This window comes from Phytophthora sojae (genome assembly GCF_000149755.1).
Source record: "Phytophthora sojae unplaced genomic scaffold PHYSOscaffold_3, whole genome shotgun sequence".
NCBI classification, from domain to species: domain Eukaryota; phylum Oomycota; class Peronosporomycetes; order Peronosporales; family Peronosporaceae; genus Phytophthora; species Phytophthora sojae.
Window position 1 is genome coordinate 2,519,906 of NW_009258117.1, and position 17,624 is coordinate 2,537,529.

Consider the following 17,624-nt stretch of genomic DNA (forward strand, 5'->3'; position numbering starts at 1 on the left):
AGAGCGTGTTCGCTAGGTAGCTGGAGATGGAGATGACCTCTCATCAACTCTATTTCTTGTCTTTTGATTGGTCAAAATAGTTTAGTTCACAACGTGACAACTGGAGAATTACTCCGTCTCCTTCTCCAGCTCCCAGAGCTGGAGAAGGAGAAAGTAGCTGGAGATTGAGGCAGTTCAGCCGCACACACAATGAACGAAGAGGAAGCTGTACTGGTTGCTACATGCTCAGCTGTCGCACAGGTTGCAGTCCTCCTATCAGGAGAATCCGACGATGCGCCGCAAGGCCCTAAGGAACAGATTCGTACCGTGACCTCACTGCACTTTGAGCCCATGCTACAGTCAGCCGCGTATGCAAGTTGGTTTGAAGACAATCTTCGCTGCACCAAGCCAACTTTCCTACGTATTGCTGGTTTACTACGAGATCAAGGTGTTCTGTTTGCTGCTGGCAGCATAGCTTTGAGAAGAAAGTTGCAGCCGTGTCAAAACGAGCCCGCAGCAGGGCATCAGCTGCTGCAGTCGTCCACGCAAAGGAGGGTTGCTTCGTAGCGATAGACGTTTCACCAGTATTGGCCTTCTTCTTCTGATTCCCAACGCGGCGATGTGAGTCTTGGTTGCGGGCTGACGCAGCTACAACTCCGAGCGCAAAAAGCTGGCTGGGTGTCTCTGAATGCGGCAGCGCCAGCGAGGAAGTGCGGGCATCCAGCTCCGTTTGAGTGGTGGAGTAGTGGGCGGTGTCGCATACACAGTCTGGGCAAGAGCAACATCGGAGGCAGGTATGTCCAAACTGGCAGCAGCCAGCACGAGGTCGCCAAAGGCTGACGGGAACGGAGGCGCAGCTCTCGGAGCGTCATCGGCAGCTTGGTCCATCTTGATTCGAGCTGTCACAAAAATCCAGCAGCGAATCGACAAGGCCATTTGATTCGCTATAAACAGAACTACTTTAGACCAATCACAATGTATTTCTCATGTTGAAGTGTCGTGTTGACAACAACATGCTTCTTCAGCTTAAACTGCATCACCTTGGCCCACTCAGCAGCTTCGGGCGTCTCCGTAGACCAGGTTTTCACACGGGGCACATAAGCTTCCCACAGCTTGTGGACAATTTCGTTGAACTAGCCACCATTCATAACAGCAGGGGCCAGCGCGTTGCCGGACGTGTCGCGCTAGTTGAGGGTTTCTTTGACAATCGGCTGTACCAAGAGCTGGTAGAGCTGCTGGGTTGATACCAGCGGCATAAGGACTGCATCAGCTTGAGTCGTGTTAGGAGCTGCGGCTGATGCCCGCCTCTGCGAAGCTTGGGCTGTCAAATTCATCGTCTGTGCAGCTCCAGCAGCTGATTGCAAGCCCAGAGTAGTGCCTCTGGCTCCGACTCGCTCAGGTACTGCTTGCCCTTCGCTGTGGCCTGCTCCAGCAGCGACTCGCAGGTCTGGGCCGACACCTCCGGCTGCGACTCGCTCTTGCACTACTCGTTCTTCGCTGTGACCAGCTCCAGCGGCTGCTTGTATGTCTGGGGTAGCACCCCCGGCCGCGACGCGCTCGAGCACTGCTTGCCCAACTTCAGGTCCTGCTCCAGCAACGACGGGCAGGTCTGGGGTGAGGCCAGCAGCAGCGCGCTCTCGAACCACTTGATCGACTTGGTGCTCAGCTCCTACAGGGGCTCGAAGGTCTTGGGAGGAGCCAGCTGAGACGCGTTGTTGACCGTCACAGTCTGCTTGACTCTCAGCTCCAGCAGCGGCGCGCAGGACTTGAGCGAAGCCAGAAGCTGCTTGCTCTGCTGCGAATACAGTATCCGGCGTCTCCTGGTCTTCTGATGGGTCGTGACGCGCTACATTCCCGTGCGCAGGGTATGGCGAGACTCGCTGATGGCTTCGCGCACGAGACGATCGTCCTGACGGCTGCTGCATTGCATTGACTGCGGAAATGCGGAATGCGGAAATGCATCTGCACGTGGGTTCAGAGTGATTGTCTTACCCTGTGTATTTCATAAAATATGATTTTACGAGGGTTTGTCGGCTTTGCGGCGATTCGGCTGGGTCGATTCAATCAATCGACCTCGGAAATTTTGAATAGAACGCGCAATACTGCAGCGTGAGACCGGCCACTTTTTGACTTTCGGTGCGGCCTCGGCTTGGCATGACTGTCACCGAGAGATCGGTACCATCACTGTCGGACTGCTGCTTCGACACGGTGCTGGAACCGGTCTCGGAGTCGTCGTCACCTCGGAATAGCGATGATAAGGACCATGCTGACGATGGGGCTGCGACTATTGCCAGCGTGGAAACCACGGCAAGAACGAGCTTGGAGCTGCGTCGTGCCGCGGACGGCACGGAAGTCAAGGTGACGCAGCCTCGAGGAGACTATCGAGTCGCGCGGTGGAATCCCTCGCCATGGCCTGCAGACGTACACGACCGGCAACAAGGTGACGGTCTACACCGTCGCGAACGAGTTCTTCACTGCGGTTGTTAAGGACTTTAGAGCGACGAAGGAGGGCGACCGCGTCATGTACACAGGTTGGGACACGTGCGTCATCCCGTTCGAGGCCGACATCGACCCTAAGGGCACCAAGACAGGCTTCGACGTCATGTTCAAGGGCATCGTGGAGCGCGGCGGCAGCGTCAACCTCTTGTCGTGGTCCAACTTCCTGCTGACGTCGCAGAACACGAACGCGCGCGACGTCATCAATTCGATTCCTCCATCGAAGATCAACGGAGCCAAGGCTGTGTATCTCTTCGACGACCGCGTTCCGCTCGTGGCCTCGTCGCAACACCAGAAGACGATCGTTATTGCCGCCAACAAGTCCACGGGCAAGGACGAACACCCGATCGCCTACGTCGGCGGCATCGACCTCACCAACGACCGATGGGACACGATCTACCACAACAACACCGCCATCCGCAAGGCGGCAACATCCCGTACCGCAACAATGGCTGGGTGGACGCTCACTTCCGGATCCACGGACCGGCCGCGAAAGAAGTGGCCAACAACTTCCTCCAGCGATGGAACTCCGACTACAAGCCGTGCCAGGGGCTGGGAGACAATCTCCTGGACTTTGACAACCCGGACTACGAGAAGCTGCCGCCCATCGACTACGCGAGCAGCAACACCACGTCCAAGCTCGGCCACCAGAACAGATCGTGCGGACGTTCAGCTGCAAGCACAGACACTACGAGGAGTTCGCACCACGAGGCGAGCAGTCTCTCTTCAAGGCCCGACTCAAAGCGCTTCGAAACGCCAAGAACTTCATCTACATCGAGGACCAGTACTTCATCTAACGTGCCCGAACTGCTGGACGCTCTCATGGAGGTCTTGCCCCGGATCCAGCGCCTCATCGTGCTCGTGCAGCCGCCCGACACGCTGCTCAAGGCCTCAGGCTACGAGAAGTACCTGTACGAGATGATCGGCCCCATGAAGGAGAAATACCCCAACAAGGTACAGATTTACACCACCAAGCCAGAATTGGACATCTACATCCACACCAAGCTCGTGCTCATCGACGACGTGTACGTGTCGCTGGGCTCGGCCAACTGGAACCGCCGCAGCATGACGTCCGACTCGGAGCTCAACGCCAACGTCATCGACGACGAGACGGTCGAGTCGCCTGACGGCGTCACGGTGCTCAAGCTGGCGCGCGACATGCGCATCCGCAAGTTCGTCGAGATGACGAGGCTCAGCTACAAGAAGCTCAACGCCATGAAGTTCATCGATGCGGCGGACCAGTTCAAGATTGCCGCCAAGGACGAGTCCACGATCCTCACGGACTTCAGCGTCAAGCACCACGCGTACTACATCACGTTCGTCGACGTATTCCGGGAGCAGGTCGATCCGCAGGAGGTTTGCACCTTCACGGAGGAAGGCTCCAAGAGAGAGATTCAGTAGTGTGGCGCAGTGCAGTGAACTCATTTTTTTTAAAACTACGAGCCGCTAATTATCTCGTAAGTAGAAGCCTTTGGATTACCCCGCAACTTCTTAGTTAGGATTTTCGTTAAAGACGTTCGACTGCTTGACTTCTCAGCGCAGCTGTAGCACTAGCAAGAGTTTACATGGCCGATGATCGGCCTATGAAATCAAATAGGCAACCCGGAGCGTTGCTCCGGGAGGGTACACAGGTCGACGAATAGTTTCATGGACGATGATAACGGTTAATATTTGAGTAAATCCCAAAGTTGTATTGTTTTTAATCCTTTAAAAAGGCACTACCAGCCCAGCTCTTTAGTAGACTCTAACGTGGGCATCTACTGTGGCTCTCCTGAAGAACAGGCCCGCTTTTTAGAACGTTCTAAATCTAGAACAGAAAATGACTTGAACTTAATACGGATGCTGTCCTTGTTTTGCCCTATGAGATGCTCATGATAGGCCCGCTTTTGACCGGCTTTCGCCAGACCTCCAAAGCGTAATCACTTAACCCCTTGGACGCGGAGGGTTGGAAATTCACCTTATGCTGTTCTGAACAGCATAAGAATCACTTAATGTCACTATACCTCTAAATCCGCAAAAAGTGATTATCGTCCCTTCCCATATCTAGCTTGGATATCATTGGTCCACGTATCCAAACGTGGCCATTTGATTGGGCATCAATAACATATGACTATCAGGGTAGTTCAACTACCACGCACAAGCACGAACTATTTTTCAGAAAAAATCAAACATCGGTTCCCCTCTTGCTGCCGCCACTCATTCTTCATTCGGCGCAGCGCGAGACAAAGTGGCAGTTTGGGATGACATCGGCGCGGTGGGGCTTCTTCCGTGCAAGCCCCAGACGGACGAGAGGCTCGGTACGTGCGCTAAGTATCTTGGTATAGATCCCAAACTAACTAGTGCGACTGTCGCTTTGAAGCGCGAGCCACTTGAAGTCTGATTGTAAGCACCAAACCCGAGTAAAGCAGTGCTGAGTTGTTTCAGCGCTGACCTTCGACCAAGCGTGTTCGCACCACATCAGTGCGGTTAGTAGCTCTACTTTGTACTAATCGTAGAGGGCTTAGCGGGTAGTGCGCAAATGTGAAAGTGGAATCGTAAATACAGAGAAGATCGCACAGACAATCAAAAGGGCGCCAATTATCAAACTGCACAGCTTAGTACTTTTAGCCAAACAAAGGTATCCTGGATTTTTACATCAGTACCTTTGCCCATCTCCGTTCGTCCTGTTGTTGCACCTTGAAGTATTATTTATATGAGGTTATGTATTGTATACCCGTTCGGTATTGAGGCAGATTTCTGTAACTCAAAGTATTGTATTACTCAGTAATACAATTTAGGTATTAATACAGGTTGTATTAATACTTATACTCGTTTTTTGGGCGAATGTACAAGGATAATTGAAGTAATACTACTCCTCGGAATTGGTAATACCAGTACTATTTTACGGTAAAACTTCCAGAAACCCCTCCGAACCCACGCAGGAGCTATTTTAGTGCATGCTCGCGCACTTCCACTCTCTATACGTCCTCCGCGGTGCTATTCGATACCCGTCGGACCGCGGGACCCGTGCGAGGGCCCGTGCCAACGTCTACCACGACCTTAACAGAAACTTCTATCTAATTGCAAAGGGGAAGTTTGCGCTCGATCACTAAACCAAGCTACCGACATACTTCCCAACTACCCACAAAAATATTGCCCTGCCTGTGTTAATTAAGACCAGTGCCGCGGGTCTACCACTACATAGCCACATCTTCAGGTCGCGCTACGTTTGTCTTGGCTGCCTCTGCAACATAAGGACCGTCGTATGAATACTATGAAGAAGGTCTTCAATGCCATTCGGATCGTCAAGGTGATAGGAACGCTTCAGCGTTGAACTGTTATTTGGGCTCAGTATAGAATCCCCACTGGCGAAGCCGAGCTAATGTGGGCCACATAAATTTGTACTAGCATAAAGTATTACCCAAAGTATTCATACAATCTGTATTAACTGGACATCCCTTCAACAATGTACGGGATTCTCGGGAAAATAATAAATTCGTTTTTTCCTGGTGAGTCTAGGGATGCTGAAACTTTGCATATCTACTAATATGTCCATCAAAGGAGTAATGCCAAAGTGGCTTCTCCTTTTCTTGTCCCGTTCGGCAACGAGGACATGATGTGCATTCCCCCTTACTATTTGTCAGTCATCTTGTCGCTACTAATGCGCGATCTTTCATCCCTACCTGAAAGGTCACACAAATACATATAGCTCTTTATATGCTGCATAAATAACGGTAAGAAACATCACAGAGGCGCCAGGCAACGCCAACTTTGAGGATAAATCGCTCGAGATCTACATACATTTAGCGCTTCATACAGCGGCATTACCCAAACTAGATGCAGGGCTTTCTATCCATGTCGGTCTCAACGGCGATGTTCCTCTTATTGAAGAGTTAAATTCGCCGAAATCACAGGTTTCCGACCTGTCATGTGCATTCGTGAAGGGACGCTCAGTTAATTCTGATACTTGCTTTCTATACGAAAGTATTGTATAACCGATAGTTATACCAGACCTCCAGTAGGGCCAGTAATACTACTACCTTGATTTGGTCGATTATCCTAACCTCTGGTCACCCCTCCAGACGAAGTACCCGAACAAGTTTCGAGTCTACACCACCAAGCTCGAGCGCGATATCTACACCCACAGCAAGTTCGTCATCATCGACGACGTGTACCTGTCCGTGGGCTCGGCCAACTCGAACCGACGCAGCATGACGTCCGATTCGGAGCTCAACGCCAACGTCGTGGATGACGAGACCGTTGAGTCGCCGATGGCATTACAGTCAACAAACTCGTGCGTGACTTCCGCATCCGCAAGTTCGTCGAGATGACGGGACTGAGCTACGACAAGCTGGATGCCATGACGTTTCTCGACGCCGCGCACCAGTACGACGTCGCCGCCGCGGACACTTCGTCCCTCATCCAGACCCTAGAGGCCGAGTACCATCTCTACTACACCATTTCCGAGTCGTTCTGCACAAATGCTCGATTCAAAACGATCATGTAGAAAAAGGGTGAGTATACTTATGGCGTATACTTGGCCGACTTCTGATCAAATTCTCGATTCAAAATGACCACAGCCATTTTCAAAACGATCAGCTGCCCTTTCTGTGATACCACAGAGGGAAGCAGATCAACAATTGTCCTTTTCGAGAAAATTCTGGCTGATATCAGTATTAATTTGAGAACATAAATACGACGCAGTGTCAATTGTTGATTAGTCTTTCCCACAACGCACCAGAAAAATGGCACATGTTCATTTAGAACATGAAAGTGATTGTTTTGAATCCGTGTACTGTTCTGGTCGGAGTCGGACGTGTATACTGCCCTTTTTCTACGTGATTGTTTTGAATCGAGCATTTGTGCAGAACGACCCGGAAATGGTGTACGTCGGCTTCACGGATCTCATCCGTCAGCACGCGGATCCGCAGGACTCGTGCTCCTGAACGGTAAGTAGATGAACATGAAATCTCTATCGTTAAGCATATGCATGTGGCCTCCAATGCTTTTATATACTTTGGTAGGCTGCTTCTAACTACTAGTAAGTATATCGTCTGATAGTCTATAGACGTCCGGTAAACCAAATATATCGTTTTTCCGTGTGTTCCACATTATGTCCTGATTGCCTTTTCTAACAGTATCGTGATCACTATGGTCTCCTGTTCGTAGCGTTAATGCATTCGGTTTTTGGTATGCGGCCTCGCGGTTGCCACGGATAAAATCAACGCCATCTCCCCTAGCCCTGATGTGCCTTAGCGGCCGCGAAAACATTTCGATTTGGTTCCAAGGCTATTTTTGCAAGACCCCTCCGGAGGGGATACATGTAAAGCGATCCGCGATTCCTGTATCACCTCACTGAAATCGACCCATTCTGGAACTTAGAGAAAAAGATGCCATTTTTAAACAGAAGTTTTTCTTTCTATTCCGGGCGACGTTTAAGCTTAAAAGCTCTAGATATCATTTTACTGGACCGATTCCCGTAGCCTACATTCCGACAGTTCTCTTATCTAAAAGCTCGCGTACAGATCTCGTCCAGCCCGTAAGCCGGACCAGCAATATGGTATCTAGATGTCTTAGTTCGGTACATATCTAAATGTGCACTTCGAAGTTGAAGCAGTTGGGCACTTATCGCACGATAGACCACGCGATAGCTTCAGCCACGAGTGGCGGCGATGCTTACCATGCATGCAGCGCCATTCTGGAGACGCAAATGCTTCTGTGCTGTGCCTCAGGCTCGGTACATATCTTCCTTCGTCGACTGCTTCTGCCGTGGCTATCGATGCTTGCGGATGGACTCGCCTTGTGTTGCCTTTGCGTCGGCAGCGCTTTTAGACTCATTCCTAGAAAATTACATTAGAACACTATCGCTACTTTCCTTACAGGTCAGTTTGCACTGCTTCGTATCTGTAGTACAACTACTTATTTCGCTTTTGTCGGAGGGTATACACCCTCCGATAGATTTTGTATTGCGAACAGATCACGGCGAAACCGGAACTTGCGTTGCTGGCAGTATTTTGCAAATGATAGACGCGGACGATGAAGACGAGTTCGTCGCTATCTCATGTTTCGAACTAGCTCTCCAAAAGAAGTATAATAGTTAATATGCGGGTGATAAATACTTACTACTATAGCAATCGTGGAAACAACGAGTAGTACTAACCATTGTAATAAAGTAAGTAGAGGTTGAGAGCAACTTCGCTATGGCAATAATTGGAGTGAAGGCACAAACGAGACGACAATGAAAATTATAATGTGCAAAATGAAAAAAACTGCTAGTTCTAGACATGTTTATGCGAAAGCCTGAGCAAAAGTTTAAGAATTAGCGCGTTGTGACTCGATATCATTCCCCTTTTATTAATTATGTAAATAGTAAAGTGGTCGACTATCATTTAAATATACACTTAATTTGCGGCGAATTATGCTCAAAGGGGTCTTTTAAGGAGTTGGCGCTGTTTTTCAAAACGATTTGGTTTACACTTACTGTAGAAATTAGATCATCTAAGATAAATATCGGGTTTATGCAAAATTACTATTCTAATTAATATAATAACATGATTATTACGATAGTGTTGTGTAATTTGTTTAGCTTAGTACTGTAGTTTGATTTCAACGGTCGCACTCATATTAGTAATATGATATTACCGCAGTAAAAGCTAAAAACGGCAAGCGCTGGTTGTGTAGCTTGGAAATATTGTTACGGGAATGAATTTTGCTGTATCCGTCAGTTTAATTCAAGATTATTTTGGAAGTTATGTCAGAAACTAGAATGATAGCAAATCAAAGTATCAGTCAGCATATACACCGTTCACTAGGGAATGATTCGCCAAACGTATTGACCTGAAGACATGAAAATTTTCAGCCTCCCCGATTGGCTGTTTCAAAAGTTACTTTGAACCCCCTTTTTTTACAAGTCGGCAAGCAAACATAAGCCCCGAACCGGCTGTGCAGTCCCGCGTTCGAAGGCCAAGTCGGCTGGATTCCTGCTGCAAGGCGCCAACTACAAGACTAGCACCAGCACGGGGTATCAGCGGCGATGACAAGGTGAGCGCAAGAGACGAGAGCAAGGCCAGCAGCGCCGAGGGCAAGTTGAGCACCTGCAACCAGGCCGTGCAAGTCCACAAACCACGGCGAGTGCAAGACGAGCGCCGTCGTCGAGGGCAAGTACAAGTGCAGTGGCGTCGTGATCGAGGCCAACAGGAAACATGCGAGCGTCGAGGGCAAGTACGCGTGACAAGACTTAAAGCACAAGAAGGCCAAGGTCAGGAACAGCAGCGCCGACATCAAGTCTAGCACCAGCGCGGCGTTGCTGAAATGCTTCAAGTGTCACGCAGACAACGCGCATTGGTGTTGGACGCCATGGACGCTGGAGCCGTAGTTGGCGCCTTCGTGGAGGCACGCTACTGGCGGTAGAAGGAAAGGGAAATTTTTGAGATGTCTAGATTAGCCATCAGATTCCAAGTCAATTTGTAGGTCGTTTGTACTCATGACATGACGGCAAAACCGCAGCACGATCTAATTGGCTGAAAAGCTGTTTATGTTAGGCTCAGCCCAACTTTGTAACCCCCTAATGTAAAAGGATGGCCGAATTCGGTTTCAACCGGTTGCATTCGGATTTCATTCGAATGCAACCGGTCAATAAAAATCCGGATTCTGATCCGGGTTCATTCGGATGCAATCCGAATTTGGTTTGGGACATTTCTTTGTACACATTCTGATTTTATCCAATCATGATCACTCAAAAGATGTGTATCATTTATTACCCCGTGGTAGCCGATTGCTGATTTATTCGTATATAGAAGGAGACTCCATAATGTAGTAAGTCAAATCCGAATGCATCGAATATAACCGGATTTTTTCGATTTTCAAACCGGTTGAACCGGATGAGACATAAATGCCAATCCGAAATCCGAATGCCATCCGATTAAATTCTCTACCGTTCACGCTATTTAGTCGTAGTTCGCAAATAGTCGTGCTTCCGTACTTTTTCGTGACACAAAGCGCAACCAAATTTTCCCCAGGACCTTGAAACATCACAAAGACGGCGGATTTGGACAGATCCCGTTGAGCCGAAACCAATCATGGTCTTAGATTTCTGAAATATTAAATATTGACGTCACTAGAACATTTTGAAAATTCAACTTTCCCCCTCAAAAATCGTACACCACATTTAGCCAGGGTCCGCCTAAATAGCGTGAACGGTGTAGGCACTAAGCCTGCGTCTTCCGTTGGAGCGAAGCAACATTTTCTTGTCCGAACGCGTGCACATGTGTCATGTTTTATGATATGACCGAAGCACTTTGTCACATCAATGCGGTGCGATAGCACAAGTGAGTCGAAGCTTACACTATTCATAGGTCGAACACCCGTGCTTGGCCCCGGCATAAAACTTGTAAGTTTCCAAAACCGGGTCTCTCTTTCTTAATTGTAATATTTAAGCTAATATCTGCCGGAATTGGGTACCCGTCGATAACTGCTAAGATTTATGTACATTACTTACCAAAGATTGATACTAATCGTTTATTAATTACCAAAGCCTGCATTCAAACACTTACGGACGCTCCAGTACACTATGAGAGCGTCATGGCTTCGCTGAAGGCGTATCAATTTGTGCCATAATCGACCAAGCTTAGCTGAAGGTGACCAACATGACTTGTCTAGGGGCAGGTTACACTTTTTTACATGTCAATTTGCTCAATACCCAATCACTCTTAGCCGAAGATGCCCAACCTCGTGTCTGTCGCCAAACCAATCAGCTCAACTCGACAGTGACACGAGCATCGTTCGTTTAAATATGACTTTTTTTTCTCCGTTGAAGCACCCACTTCAAAGGAATTGGCCCATTAGCGTATTTCTCATTCCGCAATTTATCCCCCAAGCCCTCAAGTTAAAAGTTTGTTTGTTTTGTTTTTGAATTGAGGATCAGTATTGTCACTTAGCTACAGATACCGATGACTAACTTGTACACACAGTCAATCGATACACCTTCAAAATCGGTAATGAAGCTGTATCTATGTTAGGAGGTAAAATCCAGTTTCGGTTTCCCGCCCAGAGGGATCTTTCACAATTCGAACAGAGCCCTGCAAAACACCTCCCCCCGCAGCCCACCATGACAAGCACAACCAATCAAACCAAGGGCAAGTGGCTGACGATCGCGCAGAAATGGCAAGTTATCGAGGAGCATGGGCGCACGCAGCCGCCGCCATCGCTCGCCGATCTGGCTCGCTGGTCCCAGGCCAAGTTCAAGCTGTCCCAGCCGCCGTCTCGAGCCACCATCGCAAACATTCTGCGCGGTGCCTCTGCTGTCAAGTCGAAGCTGGACTCCGCATTCGGCTGAGTGAGCTAGTGTTGGATTGGAGCATGCTCCGAGTGAGCGCTACTGACCCGCTCGCTTTTTTCTGCGCGGATCGGTTCATGTGTGTGTAGTGCGTGTCTCTGCTACGTGTTTTTGATACTATGAGTTTTACTATGGGGAGGGAACGCTGCCGATTCCGCGCATTCAGAAATATTTCGGAGCTGCGCGGTACTGCTCGCCGCGCACCGCGCGCTCGGAGCACGAGTGCGCGCTTCCATCACTAGAGTGAGCTCTTGATTTGAATGCACGTAAACTTCAAGGTCAACCATCTGTAATACCGTATATACTGAACACATATAATATATATTAGGAACTAAAACAGTACCACTGTACAAGTTAGTCAGCGGTATCTGTAACATCCTCAAGTTAAAAGATCAAGATCAGCGCACCATGCGTCTCTCCTTCGTCCCGCTAGTGTAGCTCTCTCGCCTGATCGTTAGCACACAACATAGTACAAAAATGAGCACAGTATACCTTACCTGCAAAATGAATGAGAGTGACTATTACCACAATAATAGAGCCGGATAGCCGACATGTTTATGAATGATAGAAGTGGCGGCAAGATGTTAATATCGGATTTGCCCATCATCGAAAACTACGCCTTACCAAAATAACCAAAACGTTAGTTTGTTTGGCATCAGTGGTCGTGATTCATTTCGAATTCGCCCCCCTCGAGCGCAAGCCCAACTCAAGTGCGCGCGCACCGCCGCCGCCCCCCCCCCCCCCCTCGCTGCGGCATCCGCGCTGCTGAACTAGGTCCTGTCATACCTAGCGCCTCCCCTGTACGCGTCAGGGCGACTACGCCATCGGTCGAACAAGCATCGGGACCCCGAAGAGTCGGGCGAATCGGCTTGTGAAGCAGACTGAAGGTTGATGAGGATCTGGCAGTGGTGGTGCGCAACCGTGGAAGACCTATCCCGCAACAGGTACGGCACATGAATGAATTTCGAAGAAGCACTTGCTGTATACACGTGCAGATACACTTTATGTAACCCGGTTTCAGTATTATTCTCAATTTTTTAATTGCCAGCTAATACTGTGCTTGCACAAGCCGTACTACAGGTGCAAAACAAGCGCAGAAACGGAAAGTCTAAACGCTATTTGAACAAGTCACTTAGCGCTATTTCGAGTACATCCACGCCTAAAACCGAGCAAAACGCAAAGGTACATCTGTCAATTTCAAGCCTATTATCACTCCTGATTTAATTACACGATTTGGTGCCGCCACAATTGCCGATTTTAGCGCCAATGATACCAGTACATCTACCATGTATCCAAGCTCAATATGCAACACAATGTCGCTCTGGATTGTTAATTGTTTGAGGAGCTGCCAAGCACCCATGCATATTGATTGACAAGAAGTTCGCTATGGCGAACTTGTTTGGGGAGGGACTAGAACGATAGTTCTGGAATCGATGTAGAATAGGGTGTTCCTAATCAAATAATGTGATTCGTTTTCGCTGCTGCTGGTATCGTTTCGATCTCCAACCTTATTGTAAAGTGCTACGTAAAATCTTCTCTCTAAAGAACTGAGTCGAGTATCGTTGTTTTTTTTAAAGACTTTTTATAGCTTTTTGTGGACCTTTCGTTCTTAACTGGGCTGTGATTTCGGCGAATTTAACTCTTCAATAAGAGGAGCTTCGCCGTTGAGACCGACATGGATAGAAAGCCCTGCATTTAACTTGGGTAATGCCTCTGTATGAAACGCTAAATGTACGTAGATCTCGAGCAATTTATCCTTAAAGTTGGCGTTGTCGGGCGCCTCTGCAATTTTTCTTTCGGTTATGAAGTGGAGTGGCCTCTTGGTGCTGCTCACGCAGAGATGGAAGCAACGACAACACTCAGCTGGGCGGCAAAAGCCACCTTGTTGGTCGTGTGTATATTCTCAACTGAGGCCTAGATTATTCACTTTCACCTTTGGCTTACTCCAACTGCAAGTAGTATAGTGGGGATCAGTATAATCCGCAACAGCCCCACCTACGGATTCCCATCAACTTGCATCTCCAAATCTTGCCCTTGGCAATAATCCCATTGCAGCTCTGTGTTTTTCAAATGCCGGACGTGCCAATGGCTTTGTAAAAGCATCGGCCACGTTATCAACTCCTGGCACCCGAAGCACGTCAATTTCCTTCAAATCGATGCGCTCACGCACGAAGTGGTGGCGCACATCGATGTGCTTGGTCCGGGAGTGAAATACAGGGTTGCTGGCAAGCTTCTTCGCACTTTCATTGTCCACAAAGACTTGGGATTGCTGAATTTGCTGCACCTGCAGCTCCTTCAGCATTTGGCGCAAGTGCACCACCTCCTGCACCAGTAGACTAAGAGCCTCGGTCGTACGGACTTCTCCGTCTGGCTGCTCCACGAAATGATGCTCCCACAAAATTGAGTCACGTAGCCTGCAACAGACTTTCGATCATCAACTCGATTTGCAAAATCCGCATCTGCGTATGCTCTCAGATGATCATCCAGCTTTTGATCTGACCACGCTAGGCCACCAAGCTGGATCCCCCAGTCCGCTGTGTCCTTCAGGTAGCGCAATCCACGTTTTGCAGCTCTCCAATGCAACAGACCTGAGTTTTCCGAGAACTGACTGCACTCTCTAACTAGGTAGGCCAGATCGGGCCGGGTACCGAGCATCAGGTACATCAGGCTGTCAACCACAGCACGATATGGCTTCGATCTCATCAGTTGTCTTTCGTCGTTTTCGGTCGGACACATGGCCTTGCTCAGCTTCAGATCCGCCGTGCTCGGCGTCTTGCAGCCATTGCAGTCCTGCATGTTGAACCGCTTGAGCACGGTCTCGGCATACTTCTGCTGACCAATGAACATCGTTCTCTCGGGCCGGTTCCGCGTGATCTCCCAGCCTAGAATGTAGTGTAACTCCCTGAGATCCTTCATCGCAAACCGGTCCTCGAACATCTTCTTCATCTTGTTGATGAGCTCCATCGACGGAGCAAACAAAATCAGATCATCAACATAGAGAGGGATGAAGACCAACTGCCCATCAATTACTTTAACAGCCACGCAGGCCTCCGACTGCAGCATCGTGAAGCCCTGCTCCTCCAAGAACGACTTGAGCAGCTGAAACCACACTCTGGGCGCCTGCTTCAAGCCGTTCAGGCTCTTCTTCAATCTGCACACCCAGTCCTCTTTGCCTTTCACTTTGTAGCCTTCAGGCTGCTCCATATAGACCTCCACGTCAATCGCCCCATTCAGGAAAGCGGTAGTGACATCCATCTGATGCACTTCATAATCCCAGACAGCCGCCAGTGTCAAGAGAACACGCAGTGTCTCCAGCCTCACAACAGGTGAGTACACCTCTAGGTAGTCGATACCATAAATCTGCATGAAGCCCTTGATCACGAGCCTCGCTTTGAATCTTTCGATCTCTCCGTTCGCTAGATACTTGACGCGAAAGATCCAGCGATTCTGCAGCACTTTCATGTGCTTCTCACGCGGCACCAACTCCCAGGTATCGTTCTTCACCAACGAATCAAACTCATCATCAGCTGCATTTTTCCATTGCAATGAGTGCTCACTCTCCATAGCGTCACCGAAAGTATCTGGCTCTTCAAACTCGCCAGTACTCATGCAGCAACAGTCCTCCCACCATGCAAGGATCAACTCGTTCGCCATAGCACGTTGCAACTCAGCTCGTGCTTTCCTCCATCCAGCAGGCAACGAGTTCACATCATCATCTGGATTTGTATTTTCGTAGCCAATGTAGTCGTAGTCACCGAACCAGGTGGGCGGTTTACTTACCCGACCGCTCCGAGGGTCTATAGGGCGAGTGCCTCTCGGGCCTGTGTACTCACGAAGTGCTGTGCAAGGAGGCGTTGATAGACGCCCCACACTCGCAGCATCACTCGACACTTGGCTGTTCGAGTCGGCCCGCTCAGCAGCCGATGACCTGCTGTCCACCTCTTCCACCTCTTGACTCCCTGGTGGGCCCTCGTCTCGTCAGCAGCCGGTCCCTTATGCCGCCCACTGCGGCATTTCCTCTTTCTCCTTCTTTTGGAATTGTCTGGCACGCACTCAGCTCGCAGGTGGTCTGCCTCATGTCCATTGACACGTTCCTCATCACGTTCTGCCACCTTGCTAGAACGATCACATCCAGATGCTGTAGAGCTCACTCCACGTCCTTCATCTCGTTCTGCCACCTTGCTAGAACGTCCACTTTCAACACCGCAAACCGCACTCTCTTTGGTCGAGGCGCTGCGGCATCACCACCGGGGCCTCTCTTCTTGGACCCACATGCCCCACCTGACCGGACATCTTGCTCAACCGCCCCACCTGGTCGGTCATCACATCGGGTGTCATCAGCCCCACCAGTCCGATAATCACCTCCGTCTCTGGAGTCGCTGCCCCCACCAGTCCAGCAATCTCCATCATCACGATAACTACCTCCATCATTTGAGTCATCATGCATTTCATCCAGCATTGGCTCAATGTCATCCTCTACTGATCGATCAACGCCTAAATATTCCTTACCGGAGGCTGCACTTGGCGTTGATGCCGAGTCCATGAGCAATCGACCAGCTTTATTCTCATAGAACACGACAGTATGGCTGTAGAAGGCCTTGTTGGTCTTGCTATCGAGCAAGCGATAGCCTCGCTTCTCTCGCGAATATCCAACGAAGACCGCCTCCCATGCTTTCGCCTGCATCTTCCGTCTCTCCACCTTGTCGATGTACGACAGGACGGCGCAGCCGAACGTCCGCAACTTCTCATAAGCAGGAGTCTGACGGTGCCATACTGCATACGGTACCTCCATGCCTCGAACCGAGCTTGGCATAATATTCACGGAGTATGCAGCTGTCATCGCTGCCTCACCCCACATCGCTTCAGGCAGGTCGAAGTGCACGAGCATGCATCGCATTCTTTCCGTAATGGTGCGGACCATTCTCCCCGCGACACCATTTTGCTCCGGAGTATGCTTGATGCTGCTGTCAAACTCCATACCATACTTCGTCTCACACGTACTTTGCAGCTTCTTGAACTCCTTTGCATTGTCTGACCTTAGCGCTTTCATTCTGACATGCTGCTACGTCTTGACGCGTTGATAGTACTCCTCAAACTTCTGGTACACTTCCGAACGATGCTCCAGAAGATACACGGTGACAAACCGACTCGCATCATCAACGAACACGGCAAAGTACCGTTTACCACCGTAGGAGTGCTCTACATACGGACCCCAAGCGTCCACATGGACCTTTGCGCCAACTAACCACTCGCGGGTCTGTGTCCGAGACTTCTTCATGCTCTTCCTCGTAAGTTTCCCCGTCCCACAGGTCTCGCAATTGAAACCCACCGGGATACGCAAGTTCATATGTGGCAACGGCCACTGATCATGGCAGAACAGCGCATTAAACGAGTATCTGCCAGGGTGCCCCAATCTCGAATGCCACAGCTCCAAACTACTCACTCGAGCTGGTAGCGCCACCATGGCTACCTCTTGGGGTCTCTCCAACTTCAAGCGATAGAGATTGGTATAATCAACTCGAGCGGTAGTCACACCAGCCTGTAAGATAACATCAGCGCGATCTGCCTCATCAAAGTGCACGTTCACACGATCACGTTCAGGCAGATATTGGTTCAGTTGCCGTCGCACAGAGTAGAGACTGCACTGCAGCTCTGGAGCATAACGAACTCCTCGCAGCGTCAGTGAGCACCTCCCACCAGTAGTCTCGAGTTCCTTAACCACAGTACCTCTACCCTCAACACCCAGCGAGTTCTTTCCTCCAACTCGAATCCGGGCGCTAAGAGGCGTGAACTCCATGAAATCAGTGAGCTGGTTCGAAATATGACTCGATGCACC

At 49.7% G+C, this 17,624-nt stretch overlaps 4 protein-coding genes across 4 annotated transcripts; 3 read left to right on the forward strand and 1 right to left on the reverse strand.

The window, feature by feature from the left end:
• Positions 1 to 189: 189 nt before the first annotated feature.
• PHYSODRAFT_448475 (hypothetical protein) lies at positions 190 to 399 on the forward strand (the record flags this gene model as incomplete). Its single annotated transcript, XM_009524440.1, has 1 exon — positions 190 to 399. A coding segment is annotated over one exon (210 nt), but the record flags the coding sequence as incomplete, so codon positions are not given.
• Positions 400 to 935: 536 nt separating this feature from the next.
• PHYSODRAFT_493241 (hypothetical protein) lies at positions 936 to 1,112 on the reverse strand (the record flags this gene model as incomplete). Its single annotated transcript, XM_009524441.1, has 1 exon — positions 936 to 1,112. A coding segment is annotated over one exon (177 nt), but the record flags the coding sequence as incomplete, so codon positions are not given.
• A 1,747-nt stretch (positions 1,113 to 2,859) lies between these two features.
• On the forward strand, positions 2,860 to 3,876 carry PHYSODRAFT_254231 (phospholipase D-like protein; the record flags this gene model as incomplete). Its single annotated transcript, XM_009524442.1, has 1 exon — positions 2,860 to 3,876. The coding sequence occupies one exon, from the start codon at positions 2,860 to 2,862 to the stop codon at positions 3,874 to 3,876; it is 1,017 nt and encodes a 338-aa protein (XP_009522737.1).
• A 7,708-nt stretch (positions 3,877 to 11,584) lies between these two features.
• Positions 11,585 to 11,779, forward strand: PHYSODRAFT_409678 (hypothetical protein; the record flags this gene model as incomplete). The annotated part of the gene is made up of 1 exon (XM_009524443.1): positions 11,585 to 11,779. A coding segment is annotated over one exon (195 nt), but the record flags the coding sequence as incomplete, so codon positions are not given.
• Positions 11,780 to 17,624: the final 5,845 nt, after the last annotated feature.